A 21,169-nucleotide genomic window follows, 5' to 3' on the forward strand; every position below is an offset into this window, starting at 1 on the left:
CTCCTTCTGAGCTTAGCAGCTCGGGTGACGAGAGAAAGTAGGCACATTTAGACGCGTCGTGGACGAGAAGCCTACCGCTGCACGTCATGAGAGGAGAGTTTGTTGCTTTTAACTTAATCACTCGGCGCGTTCCACTCGTGGAATTCTTTGCGTGTTTCGCCGCTTTTCACCCTTATATGACATTTGCCAAGTACCGATTGGTAGCCTCTGACGATCCGATTCGACACGACCTCAGGCCCTTTGATACGTTTTTAGTTGACCTTATCGTTCTATCCGTGGCCAGTTTATTCCGTCGGGATCCATTTTCGTACAGGTTTTTTTATCCACGTTCGTTATCGTCAAGTCCCTGCTAATCTATTATTATCTTCCATGTGATCTATTTTTACTTATTGTTAACCTAGATTAGTTCACCCTTCTCCACTGTTTCTATATGTATAGGTGCCGTATACTTTAACCGCGTTTTCTGGCCTGATAGGTGACTTTGCTTTGATTTAAGTTTTATTCCTAGATAATATGTCTATAGAACTTTTGTGTACAGGCGATCTGTTTAGTTTCCGCTTGGTAAACCGGTGTTGGGTAAATACACGTGCTTGTATATACGTGTCTTTGTCTGTGTACGCCCTAGTCGCATACATAATAGATCGTTATACTTTCTTTTCTATCTCTTTTGGTCTTTTAAGCTCTACACTACTCGTTCTCACGTTTCTAACGATCACTCGATAATCCTCCACACGGCTTGCTGCGAATTCCCGCAGCTAAATTGCACGACCCGGAATTGCGTTCAGTTGCCCGGAAAATTAGCTGATGAGAATTTGCGAATGCGTTCAATCTAGGCGTATGCATCCGGATGAAAAAAAATTCACAAATAGAGAATCAGAATTAAACTTTTCGCCTACACTTTCATATCCGAGGAAACTTCGACGTTCAATTTCATATGTTCGAAACAATTACTTAGCATGGAAAGAAATATGGATAGATAGATACTTGTAGATGCTTTGATTTCGGTCTTCGAACAAGTCTCCTCCGGCTGTTTTATACCAAAAAAGAACCGAAAATAGTTCAGAGATAGTTTATGCAGATAGATAGATGAGAGAGAGAGAGAGAGAGAGAACCGTATGGGAATGAGCTTCAAATCCGCTGGCCTAGCCTGATTCACCATTTCAACCGCAACCTCGGTATCTTTGTAATATATCATCCCTTATCGAAGTTCACAGTGAAGGGTAAATCCCAAATTCCAGATTACCATTAAATGGGAATGTAATTTTAATAGCAGTCTGTGGCTCGTAATTACCTTTTTCGGGACGATCAATTACACTGCCAGCTTATATCTATAATAGAGATAATTGTGTAGAATGTAACCCATACATTGCATTAGACAAGTGTGAAAATTTGTGTGCACTCCGGGGTATGATGGGGGTGTAAAGCATTGATCGTTGCGCGATACCTTATGCTGCAGGGATTTTAAAAAAACTCTTGATCCTGTTTTTCTGCTAACGAAGCGTCTCTCGAGCCTCTGGGTTATTCGCTAAGTACGAAACGACAAAGGCTTCTTCTCGCCACAATACATTTGCGTCATTGTGCGTCGTTTCTTTATTATAAAAGAGGCGCGTAGTAATAAGTGATCACTGCTGTGCCTGTACATACGTATATATATACACACGTGTAAAAACGTATATATGTATAAATGTACGTATGTGTAGATGTAGAAAGGCAGTTGTTTCATTTTGGAATTGAGATCACCTCACCTCACCTCGCGTTGCGGTAAGGTGAGGAATTTCAGTGCTCCAAAACGCGGGAAAAAGGCTATTTTCGAGTGAGAAAGTATAAGGAGGAGGGTGGAAAAAAAAACACAGAAAAGGCGAGGATCCCGCGTGGTTTGAAATTCGTAGGAAATTATACGACATTGAGGGAGAAAGAAAAATGATATACTTTACACCATCTCTTTACAATATCTTTCTGTCACTCTCACTCTCTCTCTCTCTCTGTTTTCCCAGATATTTTTTTTGTTTTCAAGAAGAATATATCAGCTTCTGTTATCTCTTCTCTGTTCTCACTCTCCCTTTTTGTAACATCGAAAAATAATAAGAATGGAAAATGAAGAAAGTAAACGGGGATTAAAAGACACAACGAACCATGAAGACTGCTCGGTATTCCAAATCGTGATGAGGATAAAAAATGATTTTCAATAAGATTTTTTGAATCAGTTTCGGTCCTTACATTGATATTTCATACGGAAAAAAAAATGGAGAAGAAATGAACACAACGGAAAGTGTAGGAATCTTACGTTCGGCTCTTGAACTTCAACTTGAAAGTGAATAGTCGTGTCTCAAGTTGTATTGGATGAGATACAACCAGAAGTTTCGTTCATAATATCTTCAGGCAAAGCAGTTTCAAGATGTTACATCGTTGGTCGAATATATGTTTATATATACTTGACGTTCTGACTCTTGAGGATTTTATTTCTCAGATCAATATTTCACGCAACATATTTTGTCACAATATAATATGATCGAGTCCTCCGCTAATATTTCTCCGTGCCCAAAGAAGGTGTATCAAAAAACGCTTCAATCATCTCCTTCCTCGTAATATACATGCATGTAACGTTGTCCCACATTCGAGATGCTCTCTCTCTCATCCCTCAAGTGTCTCTGCTGTGTACCCGGCGACAGATTTTAAAGAGCCTCTTCATCGTTTTTTACATGTCGCACCTTCTGCCCCAACCGACGAACTGTCGTTGAAAAATCTTTGGCAACGTCGTCTCGCCGATTCTGTCCGTAAAAATTGACTCCAGATGCACGGATGGTGGACATTATCAACGTTGAATCATATCTGGATTTAACTTTTCTTCCGATCTCAAGTAACGACGCGATATTTCCCTTGCATCAGTCGTAAAATATGGAAATGCGACAAAATCGTGTCCTCTCCATTCATTTTCGCATACATTCGTAAATATGATTTCAGAATATGTATGTCCCGCACCGCGTGGCATAAGATATTTATAGGTCGTTGGAATATTTGAATATTTAAATGCGTATATCGTACGTGTTATATACGCAGTAGTACGATCGTGTAACGCCATGTGTGATCAATACGTGGTTTTAGAATTATTTATTTCTAAAAAACAGAATTATGGAAGGGAAGTAACAAGCGATGATCTATTATTATCTGATGAAATTTGAAACGTTATGCACATTATTAAAACCTTCTCTCAGGTAGCGTGTACAATATAACCACTAAGCTCTGAAAGCGGATTTCCCACGTCACTGACGGCGTCACTTTAACCAAAGCTGGGTGCGATTATTTCTTGACGCCTCTACATTTAATAGTCAGTGAGTTTTGAATACGTTCGTTAAGAGAGATTACGGCTCTGTTTTAACGCCGCGAGCCTTCCAAAAAAGTTGGACCGGCATCAAGTATATATAGCTAGGGACGTTAGGTTTAACCAAGTATATAGTAGAAAAGCTTCAAAGTAAAAGAAGGCGATGCAGCGGTAAAGAGAGAGAGAGAGAGAGAGAGAGAGAGAGAGAGAGAGAGAAAACGGGAAAGGGGACGCTTAGGGAGCTGAGAATTGCTCTAAAACTCCCGAAGTGAACTTTTTCTGGTTATTAGAGAACCTTTCAGCGTTTCCAGTTGCTTTCAATCGTTATTCTCACTGGTCTGTATGATATTTTGCTTGACGATTGCGAGGGCTCTAGAGATACGGGATCAAAAGTAACCGTATACCTTTTGTTTCGCGGCGTTTGCTGCGGATACGTATGTATGTACCTCTACCTATGTATATGTGCCTAGAATCGTTCGTTTAATCCTGGCTCTGGGCTTTGTCGGGAGTTGCTTGGTGGATAGATAGATATAGTAAATAATACGTGGATGCACACATAGGTGGGCTACTCCAGAGCGCAAAACCGTAATACATAGTTAAACTTTGGCCCGAGTCCAAGCCAAACATTTGAAAGGTATCGTGGTCAGTTTTTAGATCGTCGCCAAGTAAACATTCCCTCTCTTTCGATCGTATTCAGACTACAAATATGCGATTTCTAACGGCACACGAGCTGTCCCTTTATCAATCGAGCGCCATAGAGTAAAGTTATATCCTCCCCGTCGGTAAACGTTACCATGGGAGGGGAGGACGAGCCAACACCTTTGGACCGTAACGCTAGCACATTGAACGCCATTTGGATCGTTTACTGGTAACCTCTGAACGGTTATTGTCCATTTTAACGGCGCACCTTAAGAACTTTTCCTTATACCCTAGCGCAGTCTGCGGCAAAGGTTATTAAATGTCAAGAAGTGAAAACCACGGGGATGTTTCCACCTCCAATCGCCGTCCCCCATCATAGATAAACAATGTGCGTATATATCCGGTTCAGTTTAGCGAGTGTATCGCGATAACATCAGCATGGTGATCAAGGGAGGGTGTTTCGGGTAGGTACCGTAATAACAACCGTGGGCCGGGGAACTTGACGCTCAGTTCCGCACTTGCTATACTTATGGTGAAGAGGATAAAGAGAGGAGTCGCAATATACGGTGAAGTGAAAAAGAGAAATGCTGGTTTGGACGGTAACCGTTAATCGATAAGAATGTGGCGCAGTTTGCCACTGATTGCCGGACGGAACAATGGATTGTCGAGTGGTGGCGGTACTTTGAATGGGATAACCCGGGCAGACGATTCCCTTCTTCCTGGAAGAAGCGCGATAATATTTTCTCATCAAGACCGTCAAAGAAAATTTCCCGGTTTCGCTCCTTTTTCATCTTGCGATACTTCCATTCTATCTGGCCCTCGACAATATCTTTACTCCTTACGTCAGCTCCCATCGTAAGTATAGAGTTTCACTCCGATCACAATGTCTTTCACCACGGATTGAGACCTTATTTTTCTCCTCCTCTTCCTTCTTCTTCTTCCTCTTCTTCTTCTTTTTTTTCTTCGTCTTCTTCTTTCGTACTTTATAGTCCCAAGTTTACGAGCTTTCAAATGTAATGGTCTGCCTCCGACACTGTGCAGGTCGATCGCCATTATCCCAGAATATAGATGGGTTCATTTGATCGTGGGTTGAACGTTCGAATTGTAGAGAATCGGGCCTGTTATTTACAAGGTTTGAACGATGTGCTTGGGACATGATTTGTTATTAGACGATCCATCCACTGCGCAAGTGAGTCATTTTGGACAGAGAAGTTCGATTCTTCTTTTTGTCAACTATACAGAATTGGTTTCCCGAGTGTTCTTTACGGTTTTCCTCTCGTGGTAGCCAAGTTTGTACGGATCGTCCGTAATCTAGAATCTTTCCTATGCTCAGAGGAGGGTGGAAGGTATTCATGAAAAGACTTCTGTCCCATAGCGTTGTATACATGTTGTTGAGCCAAAAACCCCGCTGGTCTACCGCTTCGTCTTCTTCGTAATCTACAAATTTGATTACCACTTTCCGTCGCGTAAACCGTCACTTCCGTCAACCCGGCATCTCTCACACTCCCCCCCCCCCTCATCCCGTTCGTTTGATTGATCGACCTTATCATTAGCTTTTCTCCGTGGTCCAACATTATAGAAAACAGAGGACAACAGAGCGCAAAGTCACGAGCGTGCCAAAACTTTTGTGAGTATTTGAATGAAGGGTGAAAGGATCTTTTCTGTTCACTTTATTCGCGATATCATCATGCCGGGAAAGAATAGAGTGAATAACTCATTAAATTCCTATTAAATCTGCCTGTACAAACATACCTATGCGGTGTGTATATATATATGTATATATATCTATAGAACCTGAATTGAAACGTCAACTTACGAACCATGAATACATCTTCATTTCTTTTCATTTTTTTTTTTTACCAAACAACATCACGCTTTGTTCTCAGTTTGGTCTAGTTTCTATCCTCGATAGTCTCCTACGGTCACGTGTCAGTGTGAATTCACTTCCGCAGCCGGTTCAGTCGGCCTTTGATGTTACAGCTGGCTAGAAAACTAACACTGTTTGTGGATCACGAGTATGCTTGGAATGTCTATTGGGGTGATATGGAGATACGTTTAGTAGTTGGTCAAAGGGAATAGTTTTACGTTAGGAAAAAAGAAACCAAGAAGGCATTCGCTGTTGGTTCGATTAAACGTATGCGGAAGCTATTGCACGTAAAAAATTTGACTGGAAACGATTTAGGGAGTGTAAAACGACGCGTGGAGAATCATCGGTGAATAAGCTCTGCTCGTCGGCTGGTAAATCGCGTGCTTGTATTATAACGATGACGATTAAATTACGACTTATGATCACCGTAGTTATAATAAACAAACGTCTCGATACATTCACTTGGCTAAAAGTTTATTTGAGAAGCTCTTACGAGCATCTGCAGAGGTTCTATCGGCAGGAGATCAATTTGATTGCACTTTTGATGTCCGGTACTATTTACGCACTCAGCAGGGAAGTGTTTAGTGGAGATCTCGAGTGTATTTATAGAATTTATCAGCCTTTCAGGTCTTTCTCTGGAGATACGGTTCAAAAGATCATTGGACTGTTTACTGAACATAAATCATTAACTCGTGTTATCCTTTTCAACGTTTGTACAACTTTGAAGAATTACTATCTTAGATGGATCGGTTGCCCTACTGCTAAGGTGTGAGGCTCTGCCAAAAACTGATAATAAACGCCAGGCTGTAGAGGGGTCGAAAGTGGACAGACTGTAGACGCAAAGCATGAGTGCAACATTTCCCAATACACAGTAACTGCCAATTCCTATATAGGTAGCCAGATACACTTGGCAGGGCTAAGATGAGGTATCGTGAAAAAATTTCATTTTATCTTTATTTTCCATTTCGTTGCGATGTAATAGCCGCAAAGTTGAAAGTCTATGCAAATAAAAGTCCATCGAGTTTGTTTTCCGGTAGCTGGCATCTGATCAGAAATTTGTTTGAGTGATAACTCGACTACAAGTAGGTTGAACCATATCTTGAAATGAAGCAATCAGTTTTTCTCCGGTGACAGAGATGAGTAACGTCAATGTTTCGCAGGTTTGAAAAGTCAGTGTGATCGAGGGTTTCGGCAATGATCTGGGTTATACACACTTTTCCGATTATTTTTAATGGTAGTTCGTGGAAAAGTGTTTTTTGGCAACCATTGTCCCTACTGTGATCCACCGCACTTGATCCAGAGGATAGATTATTGCTCCTGATTATGAGAATTAGGCCATTGATAGGTATTATGAAAGTTAATCGAGCCATCTGGCCATTGGGAATGGTAAACATGGGTTGTAGGTACTCTCCGATCCGTCATGGTTTATATTCAATCAGCCGTCCAGTCGAGGCACTTTTTGAACTCTGACGTGTTATTTATAAGGTCTCGATCGATTGTTAGAAAGAGATAGCTGTACGGTATTAATATCCCCAATTTCGTAGTTGTAACGAAGGCAATAGAGCGGCGGCAGCGCCGGCGGCGGGAAGTTATTTCTTTTTTTTTCAATCAGAACCAAAGCAGGTGCTAGCCGCTGGAATGACGGATCAAGCCCCTGGCATTTCGATGTATCTTTATTTATATCCAATTAGCCCAGGTGCTGCGGTAGTTAGTTTGTGCGGTTTATATTTAACCGGGGAATTTAAAAACCTGCGAGCTTCAAGTGGCTTCTAAGTCCCCCCGATCAATACCTAGTACGCAAATATTTCCCTTGAACGAATCTGTCTTCGCTTCGTACTCCACCTTCTCGGTCTTAGTGCTCTTGGCCTGCACGCGGCAGGAAATCCAATTAGGAAAAAGGTTACGGCTTCAAACATTCGCAATCACGTATCGGAAAGTTTTCTCTTTTTATTCGAGTGGGTGTCGAGTTAAATTCTCTGACCATCAGGCTTTACGTAACGGCAGTTATTCCAACGAATCATTTCATAGTTCTCGGCAGTTTTCCTCGATCAACCGTCCTTCACTTTTCCCTCTTCTTTTTACCCACCGCACGACCATCGCTTCCTCTACGATGAGTCGAAGGTCTTTTCAACTACGCTTCACACGGCCTTGCAGTCTATGTATACCACAAGTGTGGCTCTACTGCAACGTAGTGTCTGGGTAACTAGACAACTAGACTTACGTGTGGATTGCTATATCAGCAGCGAAAAGACCTTAAGATCGGCTCGAGTTGTTGGCTTTGGGTCGATAAGCAGCGATGGCGCGCGATTGCTTGGTTGGCTTCCGTGCTAAATTTGCTACCGTTGGACAACAGGTGCGCGCTCGAGTTGGTGGGTAGTAGTGGGTTGGTATACGAGCAGGCGGTGGTTAACGTCGAAGCCAATTCCAGGCCGGGTCTCAACGACGAGGTAGTGAATGATATTTTAACGGGAGTTCCATGGCCGCGAAGATTCCTCAATTTGATGATTGAAAAATTGGATTCCACACTGCACGCTGCTAACGTCTATCATGTATCTACATGGGTGCGAGCAGATGAATGGAATACTAAGCGTGCCTGCTTAACGTGCTCCTCATGTTGCGTAATATGCACAACACACGTCACGCCAAAGTGCGACTACTTTTTACGTAAAAAAATTAAACACGTGGAAGTAGGGGGAAAAAAATGGAAGAACAGCGAGAAGAAGAGAAAAATTCGTGTGAGTTGCCTCAGTCATGAAGAGTGTAACTGCAAATAAATTCAATGCAGTCGGACGTGCATTTCCGAGCCTTTAGAACTGCCACTGGAATTGTCAGTGCACATAGCTGTATGGGACATGTGAATTGAATATTAAACGTGAAAAATTCTCGATCTATCGCAGCAACAGCGTCCGAATAATGATGGAGGCCTGCAATGATTTTGCGTCATATTATAGTATTATTAAAGCAAAAGGTAGCGAAAGTTTTGCTCGGTCCGCGGATTTTAAAAAAGACGCCTTCGCTTAAGGAGTCTCGAATTCGGTCGCGTAGCTAGAAGTTGTTCCAAAAATGATCCGTGAATCAACTTGCAGAGAGACGGTCAGCATCTCGACGGTCGATAATCTGTCTCGGGAGTCAAGCGTATTATGTAGAAGGAATCGGCTTCAGTCTGGCCTAAATATACAAACGTGTGGCGTATCTTCCCCGCGGAATAATAGATCGAACCAGCGAGAATTTGGAAAACAAAGGAAGAACGTATGATGATCGTAAACTGAGGCTGGTTGGTACTGAATTCTCCTACTACCGACCGTCATTTCCAGAGTCTCCGGAATTTTATACAGCATAGTTACTTAACCGTCAACATTTATTACTTAATTGTGTTTTACGACTCCCGTGTGCCTCTAAATAAATACACGTCCGACCATCTCCACGGTCTACTTTAGACTCGTGCTCCTAGGGTAAAGGTATTCACTATTCAACCGCGCCAACTTCTCTTTTCCTCTGCATATACTTTTTTATTTTCTCTCTCTCTAACCAGACCTAGTCGTGAGACTTTAGTGAGAATCTACACCGAAAACCGCCGCTTTCCATTACGTCATACACGATGGGTGAATCCGTTTGTGTTTTAGTAAAGTTCATTATCAATTAAAGGCAAAATTCCCTCTCAAAGGTTTATTACCCCGTAGTTCTTGGCATTTGGGACACAGACTTTGAAATGTGATCGTAGATGTTCTTCTACCGCCTTCAGAGTTCAGCAGTGAAGTTTTTTGGAGTAAGCTCAATGGTATTACCAGTAAAGGTTGACGTTATACAGACACGAAAATAACTGTAATTCATGATTAGTTTGGTCATCATTTCTCGTGATCTTTACCAAAATTAATAGGACCTACTTTCACTTGTCAGAGTGGAGTCACATGAAAAGGAAACGAATTATTCTGAACGGTTATGGAAGCATCGTTATGGTGCAGTGAAGATCGGAACAGCGGATTCCCATCTGGTGGATACGCAGACTAATCGGGAATTCGATGTATACGCGGGTATATTTTTGGTTGGCGCTTGATCCTGTGTGGAGTTGTTACGTTTATTCTTTTTGTTCTTTATCACGAAACCAGACGAGAAGTCTCGTTCGGGACAAGTTCAAGGTGTTCCCCGTCGGTGGGACGCGTGTCGTGGGATGCACAGCGTCTCTTTACGCCCGTCTGAAGCCGAGAGGGCGACCCGCGTCTAATGTAAGTTCCCCGAGTATTCCTGGCACAGAGCTAAAGATAGATTTCCTGATCGGAGGCATTCGAAGCGCGGTCCGTTGCAGTTCCACTCGTCCTACCATATCGCCTCTCTCCTTATCCTATATACACCCGGTTACTCACGCGAGTAGGTTACACGCTTTATCGAACACCGGCTATTTTTGTACCGTAACTTTTCTCTCTCTTTCTACAAGCTCTTCATTTTATTCTTCTTTTATGTCACAGATCCACTGCGTGCAGTACGCGACAATAAAATCCAAGGAGCCCATACGGGCTTCTGACGAATCCACGCTCTGATAACCGGAGATACTGGCTCCGGTTCAGGGCAAATCCTCTCGAACAAGGGCATTACGTGCTTCTACTGTTGAATCTCTATGGCTACGAAATACCTACAGTCATAGGCTATATATGAATACCGTTCGGCATCTACTGGCTGCAGCATTCAGGAGATATGCTAACGGCTGATCTGCATGTTACATGAGGAAGCCATTTCTCTAGACGGTATTTTCCTAAACCTTTTCCTCTTTTTCATGCTCCAAAAGCGGCGGCATTGGGATCGTCAGTGATCATCGCCCAACATAAGGTGCAAAAAAAGATATAGTTTAGTCAGTCTCGAACCGTTCTACCACTTCGCCTGCAGAGGCACTCGGACTCCGCTTTGAGAACGTAACCTTCTCATTGTTGATCTTTTTGGGAGGTGCCAAACTTTATCCCTTTTTTTGGGACGATGGGACCTCTGCTCCAATGGTTCTTCAGCGGTTGCAGTGGGTGTAGACAAATATTTCATCAATGGTCAGCTCGGGTCATAGTCCAAGGCTGCTTCCCCCCTAATCTCGTGGATTTAGATGGTTGCAATTGCCTTTTTTCGCCTCATAACGTCCAGACCATCAAAAGAGCTTCGGGGGAAATCCGCGTGACACTTTGATCCGTGTCTCAGACTTTGGTAAAGAAAAATGGTTAGCTGAACGTCGTCCTTCTTCGACCTCGTTCTCTGGGCATAATTCCTCAAGCCTACTTTCCTTCTTGTTGCTGTATCTACCGAAGGGAAATGCTGAAACTTGCCAAACTGAGTGACGAACTGCGGATGCGGAAAATAATTCAACTCTATTGGTCTGCCAGATTTTACCGTCGAAATATTCTCGTTTGCAAGGCAGGAGCGTCAACCTACCGAGAATGGGACTTGAAATATCAAACTCTCACGCGTCAAGTGGCGAACCGAAATTATGTTGTTGCAATGACTCGTTTCAGTCATCAGTCGTCAGTCAGTTAGCAATAAACATTTGCTTAGCCTTCACGAATCGCTACAACAACAACTAAGTATTTGAGCGCTACCTTAGCCAGAAAAACTCGAATCACCTACATAACCTCCATAGGGCACACGTTGGACAGCTTGCATGAAAAATTCGACAAAGCTCACGCATGCGCAATGGAGTATTCGATGTGTCAAGTTTCACTGTATCGTCTCGGTGTAAAGCAAACACGATTGATGAATAATTGACTAATTCGCATAGTCAACGACGACGGAGTGGAAGACTTTTTTGAATTCATTTTTAACCGTGTCTTTTTTTTTTGTTCAACCTTGTTTACCTGTTCCTACCCAACGGCGCCGTGGTTTTAGTGCTCTATTCTCTCTCTCGCTCTTCACCGACCAGCAAATTGTACCTGTTCAATTATTCAGGCGCCACCGCAGCTCGAGAAGTCGCTTTGTTTGCCGAGAAAGCCGCGCTCGTCGACGATGCTCGGCAGGTGGATATTTTACTTGCGGTAGGTCCTCCTGCTCTTTCCTTATTCTGTCGCGCGCTCTCGACTGTGCCTGTAAATGCATACGTATAAGTACGTACATACCTATGCTTATGAGCGAGTGGTCTCTAGGTATGTAAGAGGAGAGAGAAAAGCTTTTTATTTCTTCTCTAAGAGTGAGAAGGAAAGAGATAGAAAGTAAGGGTTGGATGAAAGAGGACGGACGGAAGCGCGTTCGTTTGTATAAAGCCCCGGTTATTTATTCTGGGCGAATTATCCCTCTCTTTCTCTCTTTTTCTCTCTCCCTCTTTCTACCCCCCCTTTTCTCTCTTTCTCACTCACTCGGACGTGTTATCACTAGCGTTCCGCTTTTCTTCGACGTTCCGACGACCCTTGCGTGCGACGAAAATACCAGCCCAATTAGGGAATAACGGGATTTTTCGTTGCGCTTATTAATTCGTTCGTACTGCCAGCATCGAGCAGCCACAATTTTTTTTTTTTTTTTTTTTTTTAAACATATATAACATATTTGTTTAACGATCGCTCTTTGCCGCGCAAATTTTTCGAGAGTTGGGCGATTGAAGACTGGTTGGGATTTCGTTTAAACAGATCCTCCAGTAGTCGTTGCCAAATTGTAGAGGGAAATTTCAGCTCCGATATCGTTGACCTGAAATAAGATCGGGATGGTCGGAAGGTTGAGAATGAAAAACGATGTCGAAACGAGTCTTGAAAAAGTTTATATCCTCGCTGCTTTCTTTGCTATTTGCACTTTTTCCACGCGCCTTTCTTATTGTATCATTAGGGTGTTTCAGAAATAAATAATTAGCGATTTTCCACCACCGTGGCACCCCTCAAACTTTTATTTAGGTTAAAAGAAAGATTCCGTCCAAGATGAGCGTTCTAAGTTACGTGGAATCAATTTTTTTTATTGCTCGCGTCAATCATAGTATCAATTTACACTACAAAAAAGACCCACACTTGTAACATTAAATCTCCAGTTGATCTTTGAGAAATATATCCGTTTCATTATTAATTCAATCTCATAAAATAGTTGTAATTTAATACGAACTTTTTGTTTTTAGAAAATAAGATTCCCGTTCGATATATCGTTGTGATATGGATCGTGATATTTGGGTTGGATATAAATTTCCGGCAAGAAGTAATAATTTTAGTGCTACAACGAGATTTTCATGAATTTAATTATAAAAACATGTGAATGAAAAGTGAAAAATCAACGCATCTTCCACATAACCTAGAACGTTCGTCTTTAAAAAATCTCTTTAACATGTGCCACGGTGAAAAATGGCAAATTATTTTTTTCACAACGTGTTTCTACACGGCATGACTCGTGTGTCGATAACACGAAGCGGCAGAAAGCGCGATGCCTAATTCCCGCTTTATCCGTGACAATATCGTTGCATATGGGGAAAATCGAAACGGGTATGGACTCGTACGAATCCCATTTAAACTCCAACGGGGAATCCGACCCGGAGCACCGCTTCGCGGCGCGCATGGTCGTCGGACCAGACGCTCTAAATCGATGCGGAGGGCAAATCCGGGCGAATATCGTCGTGAGACTTTCCTCCTTCTCCTCCTATTCCTCCCTCCCTCCCACCCTCTTCCCAACTAATTTTCTTTCTTTCTATTTTTTCCTCCCATTTCTCGCTCTTCGACTCTATTACCTCTTTCTTTCGGCTATATTTTATTCGCGACTTCCTTGATCTAAGACCAAGGCAAAGGGTACCGACTGACGGGTTTCTAGGCCGACGAATACTTAAATTCCTATGCATCTGAAATTTCTTTACATACAACGTTTGTACTCGCTGGGAATTGTACGAGACTTATATTCACGGTCGCTTCGCCGTTGTCTTTGAAATAGCGCCGTGAAAACGTAACGTTATTGTATTATTCGAAACACCGGGGCAAAGAACAGCTTATATACGCCTAGCTATGTGAATTTTATGAATAATATCTTACAACTATGCTGCAGCACCGTACGTACAGTAGCCATAGGCATGGTATACACGTAGATAGACATATACGTACCTCACTTCACCTTATTTTACGATTTGCCCTACTCCCGAAATGCGCGATATTTTTGCCAACTATTCTGTGAGGGAATATATGTATATTTTCACAGTCTTATTGTAACCTGAACAGTCGAAACTCGAGAATGTGTTTTTTTCTCACATACTTCCTGTCGGAATAAATCCTATCAAAAAATTTTTTTTTCGGTTCGCGTCGAATGGGGTTACAGAACGGGATTATGGATGATCGCAAGGGTGTGTGAATTGATTCTACCTATATTTGCTCGCTCAGAAGAGGTTGAAAAGTTGTATTCAGAAAGTTCACTTTGCCCCGTTCCCCCATCGCATTACCACTTAATGCTACGGTCTACCCAATATTGATTTTCAAATATCGGTGTATAGCCTTTCAATGCATACCCTTACACCTGAATAATACGTATGTATAACAATATCATTGCGTGATGAAATATTCAACACGTTACCGTGTACTACAGGTATTCCGAAAGAATTTATTATTAACGGCAAATCGGCTCTTTGCTCTGTCAATGCGACCATTCTTACATACCTACCCATCGAAATGCAGAACGAGAAAAGCTTTTCCATTTTCTATATTCCTTTCGAACTCTTACATAAAGTTACAAAGTTTGGATGTAGTGTGAGAACTCCGTAGATGGCGTGGCTTACTTTTTCGATCATAGCTACTGTAATCGGGTCACCACCGGATCAAGTCAAATCTCGACACCTTCTGCTTTACTCATTACGTAGGTAGACCGATGCGATCGAATCCAGGAAACTATGCACGTACTGCATTCTGCTCCTGCTGGTTGCGCAATATATTTCGGGACTCTCTCCCAAGGGATAAACTGTGCATCACGATCATGCGGGGTACGAAGTGAATGACTAATTGTTCGTGCGATATATGTATGTATATATTATAAATATCTATTATAATGTATCTGTAATTCTCCTTGTACACTTGTCACTCATTTCACATCCCGAGGATTGACGTGTCTGAATCCGTGTTTCCCGCAGTGACGCGGCACTTAATAATTGAAGGATCGTGGGTGAGTCGGTGTCGGTTTAACGCATGTCAGTTCCCGAGGGACGCACTGCGGACTCCCAGATAGCATCAATGATTCTAGGTGTATAAATGTGTTCGCATCGATCTAACAAGAAATTCTCGTTTTTTTTTTTTCTTTTTCTCTTCATTTTTTCAGGTACGGTGATATGGTACCGGAAACGATCGCCGGAAAAATCGTCGGAGGCGTGTGTTCTCTCAGCGGAGTTTTGGTCATAGCCTTGCCCGTGCCGGTTATCGTCAGCAACTTCAGTCGCATTTATCACCAGAACCAGCGCGCTGACAAGAGGAAAGCGCAGAGGGTAAGCCATTCGAATCTGGTACTTTGTAACTCGATTTCTGAGCCGTAATGTATGAACTTCTTCAAAAAGCTCAGGTCTATACCGGGAATGGGGCTTAAGAAGTAGAAGCACCAAAGTACAAAAAGGTCATAGTATCGAGGTTTCAATGACGCGAAACTTTCTACTTCAGAGAATTTAAAAATGTAGAAAGATAAAATTATATATTTATATAAAATTCAAAGTGTAGATAGGTATACGGTGTAGAAAGTCAAAATACAGATTCGTCAGAATTTTAACACCTCAATTCTGACGATTTTATATCGTGGCTGTCTTTACTATTTGACCTTTTTCTATCTCAACTTTTTTGTACCTATGTATTTTTGAAATTCTGTGAATTGGATTTTAGATTCTTTGAAAATTCGTTATTTCTACCCTTATATCGTGTGGCCAATTCTACTTTTTAACCCCTGCCTCAAAAACTCAATGTATATGTGTTTGATTAATATGAAAAATTGTTCAAACTTTATCATCGTCATAGCAGTTAGACAATATCTTAACACGCCCTCTTCGCCTTCGATAAAAATAAAGGAAAAGAAGAAGAAGAAGAAGATGAATAGAAAAAAGCGAGGGAAATGAAACTTCGGGCTCGCTTTTAAAAAATGAAGGGATCAAAACTTCGGCCCATTTCCGAGGCATTCGGCGAATATGATCATCTCGTTTGGCAAACGGGATTGTTTGTTCGTTCTCCCCCGTAGCTCGATGATGTTCCGCATCGTCTTCTTCGTCATACCTCGGGTGTCTGGACCGTACGTTGTTTGTTTGTACGATCATGACGAGAAGCCGTTCGCCCGGATTGACCTTCAACTCCGCCGAACAGCCACCCCACACAATTTTCCATTCCCGGCGTGTGTTGTGTTGGGATGAAAAAAACAAAAGAAACAAGAAAAAAAAATGGATGTATTAACAAACAGGCAAGAAAGATAGGTAGTATAGTCCACGACGCGAATAATCGCGTAACGAACCCTACAGATATTTCTGTGTATATGTATATGTATATTCAACATATATAGTGATTATCTAACGGTCGAATGTTCCATCGTCTGCTACAGTCTAACGCGCATGCGTCTAAAATTCGAGAGCAGTTGTTTGCCAGGGTAACCAACCGTCACGAGCATAACCTAAAAAATTTCAATTAGTTATTACCGCTGGCAGTTGTGCTCAACACCGACAGCTGTCAAAATTTTTGAGGTTACATACATCTCGGCGACCTGTCATCTGAAGTTATGACGGTTGGTTGCCCTGACGAACAACTGCTCTTGAATTTTAGCGCATGTGCATCGCATTGTAGTAGACGAAGGACCATTCGACCGTTATAGATAATCACTATATATATATATATACATGCAGGTATGTCTTATGTGCGTAGATGTACCTATATTTATCCTTTATGTACTACACACCATATATACATGTATAGTATGCGATTGGATTTATATATATATATATATACATATATACGCGAGCGGCTAGTTAACTCTAGCGGTTTAAATCTGCATTTAACTACCGTCCGGCGCCGCTTGTTAATTCCAGCTCCACGCAGTTTGTTATTGTCTTCCCTTGCGCGGGCCACATCTTCCTATCTATACACACAGTTTACTTTTCATTCGGACGCCATATTGAAACGACGATTTCCTCCCAGCGCCAAACCAACCTGCTTCATCTCCGTCGACCCTAACCTCCCCCCCCCCCCCCCCGCCGCCCTTCCGCATCTTTTCCGGCCGATTATTGTGCAGGCCATTTCATGCCGTACTGGCATAACTTTCTTTCACTTTCTGTAGAAAGAAACGGGAACAAAAATCTCACCCTGTCCCCATCGACATTTCCCCCAGAGAAATAATAAGTTGGCTGCCGCAGAGGTCGTTTACCCCCCTCCCCATCCCGCGATGTTTTTTTTTCCCACTCTTTTCATGTTTTTCCCCACCACCCGTCGAGTACGCTGCCGCAGTGGATTCAACATGGTTTCAACATGGTTTTAACAGCCAGCAAATTCACCCTTGTATGTTCTGTCTTTTCAATGGTTTTGAAAAAGGAGAGAGAGGGAGCGAGAGAGTAAAAAAATAACGAAACGAATGTTGATTTTCGTTCTTTGAGCAGCTACGTGCCTACCGTTAGGTCGAATTATTTACGGACATATAGTTTTTTCCTGCAATAGTACGGTTCAGCCTGTCGATGATGAATTTTTGATTAGATTTAAGGCGTATCGAGTGTTGGAAATATTGTAAATATTATTACACTTTCAAGAATATTATGTATACATACATATATAGATACATACATATATATATAGACTGAAATTTGTTTGAAGCTTTTCTTTCTTCTTTTTGATCATCTCTGTCTTTGGTGCCTGGTTTTTACTGGGTCATACCGCGTATAGAACATATTGATATACAATGAACGCGATTTATAGAGAGAAATTGGTTCAGAGGAAAAAAGAAATTACATATAGACATTATAATGAAAACAGAGATTGAATAGAAATATCTTCAACCTACTTTTCTTGCGTCAATTCTCGATACGCCTTTCATTTTATTTATTCTTGGTGTCCGCTATTCGTGTTACACGCGTATTTTTGGAAAAAAAAGAGAAATCAACAATTGCTCGTTCGAAATAACTCACGACGATCGAGGTTTGAGCAGTGCGCGTGATTTCCGGTATCGATTCGGTACACCGCATACGCAGCACGCAGGGTATCACCAGCCAGAAAATTCCTATTCAGTTCATGAAATTGTATATCGATGGAAATGGTTTGCATGCAGCAGGGGAATGCGGACTACTGTTCCTAGATTTCGATTGATCATTTCGACTTTGAAGTCGTCTGACTTCTCGGTGATGCGATTGTACGGAAATCTTGAAATTTCTAGCGAGTATTTTGGGGTCGTTGATCCGATCGAATCAAGTGAAGCTTTGTGGAATCGATTCAGGCCGTTTAGTTTCATATTCTACAAGGGGCAGGGAAGCGGGGTTACAAATAGCCATAAATCTTAATAGCTAAAACAAATTTTCTGCCCTGACGGGTCTTGGGCGAGGAAAGCGCCTGCATGCAGGGAAATTAATATCGTAAACATCCGGCGTCGGTTTTATTTATAACCGAGAGTTTTGCGATGTAATTTTCGCGTGCCAATAGCTGCCGAATTATAAATTAATGATCGTTAAGCTAGCTTGCGATACTCGTACTCTCATAACTACAGGTAAGCAGACCTACCAACTCTGCAGCATGTTAGTTACCATCTCACAATCAGAAGATCCTTACATATAATAAAAACATATTATTTTCTTTTCACCGGATATACAAATGCCACATGCTACCGTTGTTTGATTTCCATTCATTACCCGAAAAATTATTAAAATACCGAAGGGAAACTGCGGAATTTGGTAGATTCAATATCCGTCGGCGCATGCGCGAGCTTTTCTTGTTTTTCATGCAGGACAGCCACCTCAAGTTTCAGCTGTCAACCTCGGTTTCTAGAGGTTATGCAGGTGATGTGATTTTGTTTAGTTTAAGGAGATTTCACATTGTTGACATATAGTGGTGATTCGGGAAGGCTAGACTAACTTTTTATGGCTCACTGACTGACGACTGCTCGAGTCATCACAACTTCATATTAATAATTCGCCCATTGAGGCAACATAAAGAGTACGAACTCCGTGTAAACAAATAGCTGCTTAAAATAAAATGGCACTGGTGTACCGTACGCACCAAAGACAGTGGAGGGAGTATAAGGCAGCTCTACCAACCACATTGCAAGATGATCGATTTATCGATCTTCGGCATCCCTGCAACCAATGACACTTCCGTGCAAAAGGATCTCTAGCGACGCTAGTGGTACAAAAATAAACCTTATATATACGATTACGGTGACAAGTTTCGTCAATTCTCATATTTGAGTTCATGCTCCTTATGTAGTTTCCACGAATTTGGCACTTGATTAGGGGAGTGCTTTAAACTTATGCCTCGTTTCGATTAAGTTGGCTTCCCTACCTTGCAGATGACAATATTGCCGTGTTACGATTTCGTCAACCAATAGAATTCAATTACTTTTCGCATGCGCAGTTCGTCAATCAGTCCGTTAAGTCTAACAGTTTCCTCTCGGTATAGCCGAATTCGTTCCCTGGACATAAATACTTTAGATGGTTGAAAATTATTCTTAAAATAAACCCTTTACCTGCCTCATACGTGGCTGCCGAAGCTCTGTAGTGCGCCTCTCGCTATATGTATACACTCGCCGCTTTCTTTACTTGACTTCGTCGTTTTCCTGCACCTTTTTCCTACCCCGGGTGAAACGCTCGAGCCACATGGGCGTCGTGCTCTCTGTCGGGCTAGGCGAGCCGAGAGGCCAGTGCAGCTACTGTATAAAGGTGTACATACGATGTTGCCGGAGAACCGGCCTCCCTTAGGCGCTGCGCAAAATAACGAGGCAACAGTTATGCCCCCTGGCTCACTGGCGCTCATGTACGCAAACACGAACGCGAACGCACACAAGGGTACTTTAAAGCGACGACTGTAATCGTTCCGAACTTTTCAAACGTTCTTGGAAAGACCGTCATCAGCAGTCTCACCTCCGATTACCTCAGCTCACTCTCTCCCGGCTGCTTAACTGGTGGAAATTTAATCGTGGAAGATGATTTATGTCAGAAAGGGAGCAGCTGTTTCCCGATTGGTCAATTCCCGTCTAACTTTTTTACTGATGAAAATCTAGTGCCAAGTTTTTACGAGGTATGTGTATATCGTATACACCATTCAAAAGTTGAACTGTTTCAGTTGGAAATTAGACATTGGGGCTTGATGATTTAGGGAGGTAAATGAGGAATTGCTCTCGGAGGTTGTCTTGAGAGGGAAATCCCGTCTTTGGACTGAAAGCCCAACTTTCGTCTAGGCGGTTATGCCTACTATTTGTAGAGGAAAGTTAGGTTTCCCCCTTTCAAGATGATCCCTGCATATTTGTGCCTCCGTATACCTACAAGTTGCTGGCTTGTTCCGACAACTCGCGGTAGGCTAGCCTCAGGTGTATCCTTAGGTGTTCTTGTCTAGTAGGTTCTTGACCGACCTGGAGACTTGAAGAAATCCTCGTCTACACGCCCCAGCCAAGAGGGTGCTCTCTTATTCTTGCGCTGACAGTTGGGGCCGGAAGCGACATCGCTGCACGTATGCGACGAGGATATATGTATGAGACCCGAACAGTAAATAACCCACGATGTATTTCCGGGGAAATTGAATCGATACGACTCCGTCGAATCGACTCGTTGAAGTGGGAAAAAGGCTTGAACTTGAATTTATGCTCGGATTTTTTTAGCACATCCCCACACACACACACACACACATCAATCGTCTTCCGGTCATGCCGAGGAGTTATTATATAATATCATGTATACACATACCGAAAAGGCATGTTAACCTCTTCGCTTTTCGACACTTTCGGTTGTGTAGACTGGAGATAACGAAGATATATCGTCGTTCGGTATTAGTCAAAGGGGGTTAATAACCACGTCTGAAGTTCTGTTTACCGAAGGTAAGCAGGCGGGTACTTGTGTAGCCACGGAGTCGCGAAATGCGAAGTGTAAACTTCCGTGGTATGGATATAATCCCCGCAGTACCTGTTCTTAAAAGGATCTTTCGCCAGAACACATCGCTTCGTTCTGAGCGTTTCATCAACTCACAGTCGTCTATCATTTGCTCTTCCAGAAAGCTAGATTGGCCAGAATTCGCATCGCCAAAGCCTCCAGCGGAGCGGCATTTGTCAGCAAGAAAAAAGCCGCCGAGGCTCGCCTCGCTGCCCAGGAAAGCGGACTCGATCTTGAAGACAATTACAGGGAGGAGGACATCTTCGAACTACAGCATCATCATCTGCTACGATGCCTGGAAAAAACTACGGTAAAATTTCTCTCATTTTATGCTTATACTTTTCGTTTATGTTAATATACC

The 21,169-nt window shown here is 42.4% G+C and overlaps 1 protein-coding gene across 6 annotated transcripts in view; it reads left to right on the forward strand.

Annotated features, from left to right (window-relative positions):
• LOC124410786 (potassium voltage-gated channel protein Shal) overlaps positions 1-21,169 on the forward strand; it is a 46,554-nt gene that overhangs the window by 3,741 nt on the left and 21,644 nt on the right. For all 6 annotated transcript variants that reach the window (XM_046889398.1, XM_046889397.1, XM_046889399.1 and 3 more), the window contains exons 2-3: positions 15,048-15,210; positions 20,930-21,118. In XM_046889398.1, coding sequence (XP_046745354.1) covers positions 15,048-15,210; positions 20,930-21,118 — 352 coding nt within the window. The remainder of the gene's footprint in view (positions 1-15,047; positions 15,211-20,929; positions 21,119-21,169) is intronic.

Source organism: Diprion similis, chromosome 10 (genome assembly GCF_021155765.1).
Source record: "Diprion similis isolate iyDipSimi1 chromosome 10, iyDipSimi1.1, whole genome shotgun sequence".
NCBI lineage: Eukaryota > Metazoa > Arthropoda > Insecta > Hymenoptera > Diprionidae > Diprion > Diprion similis.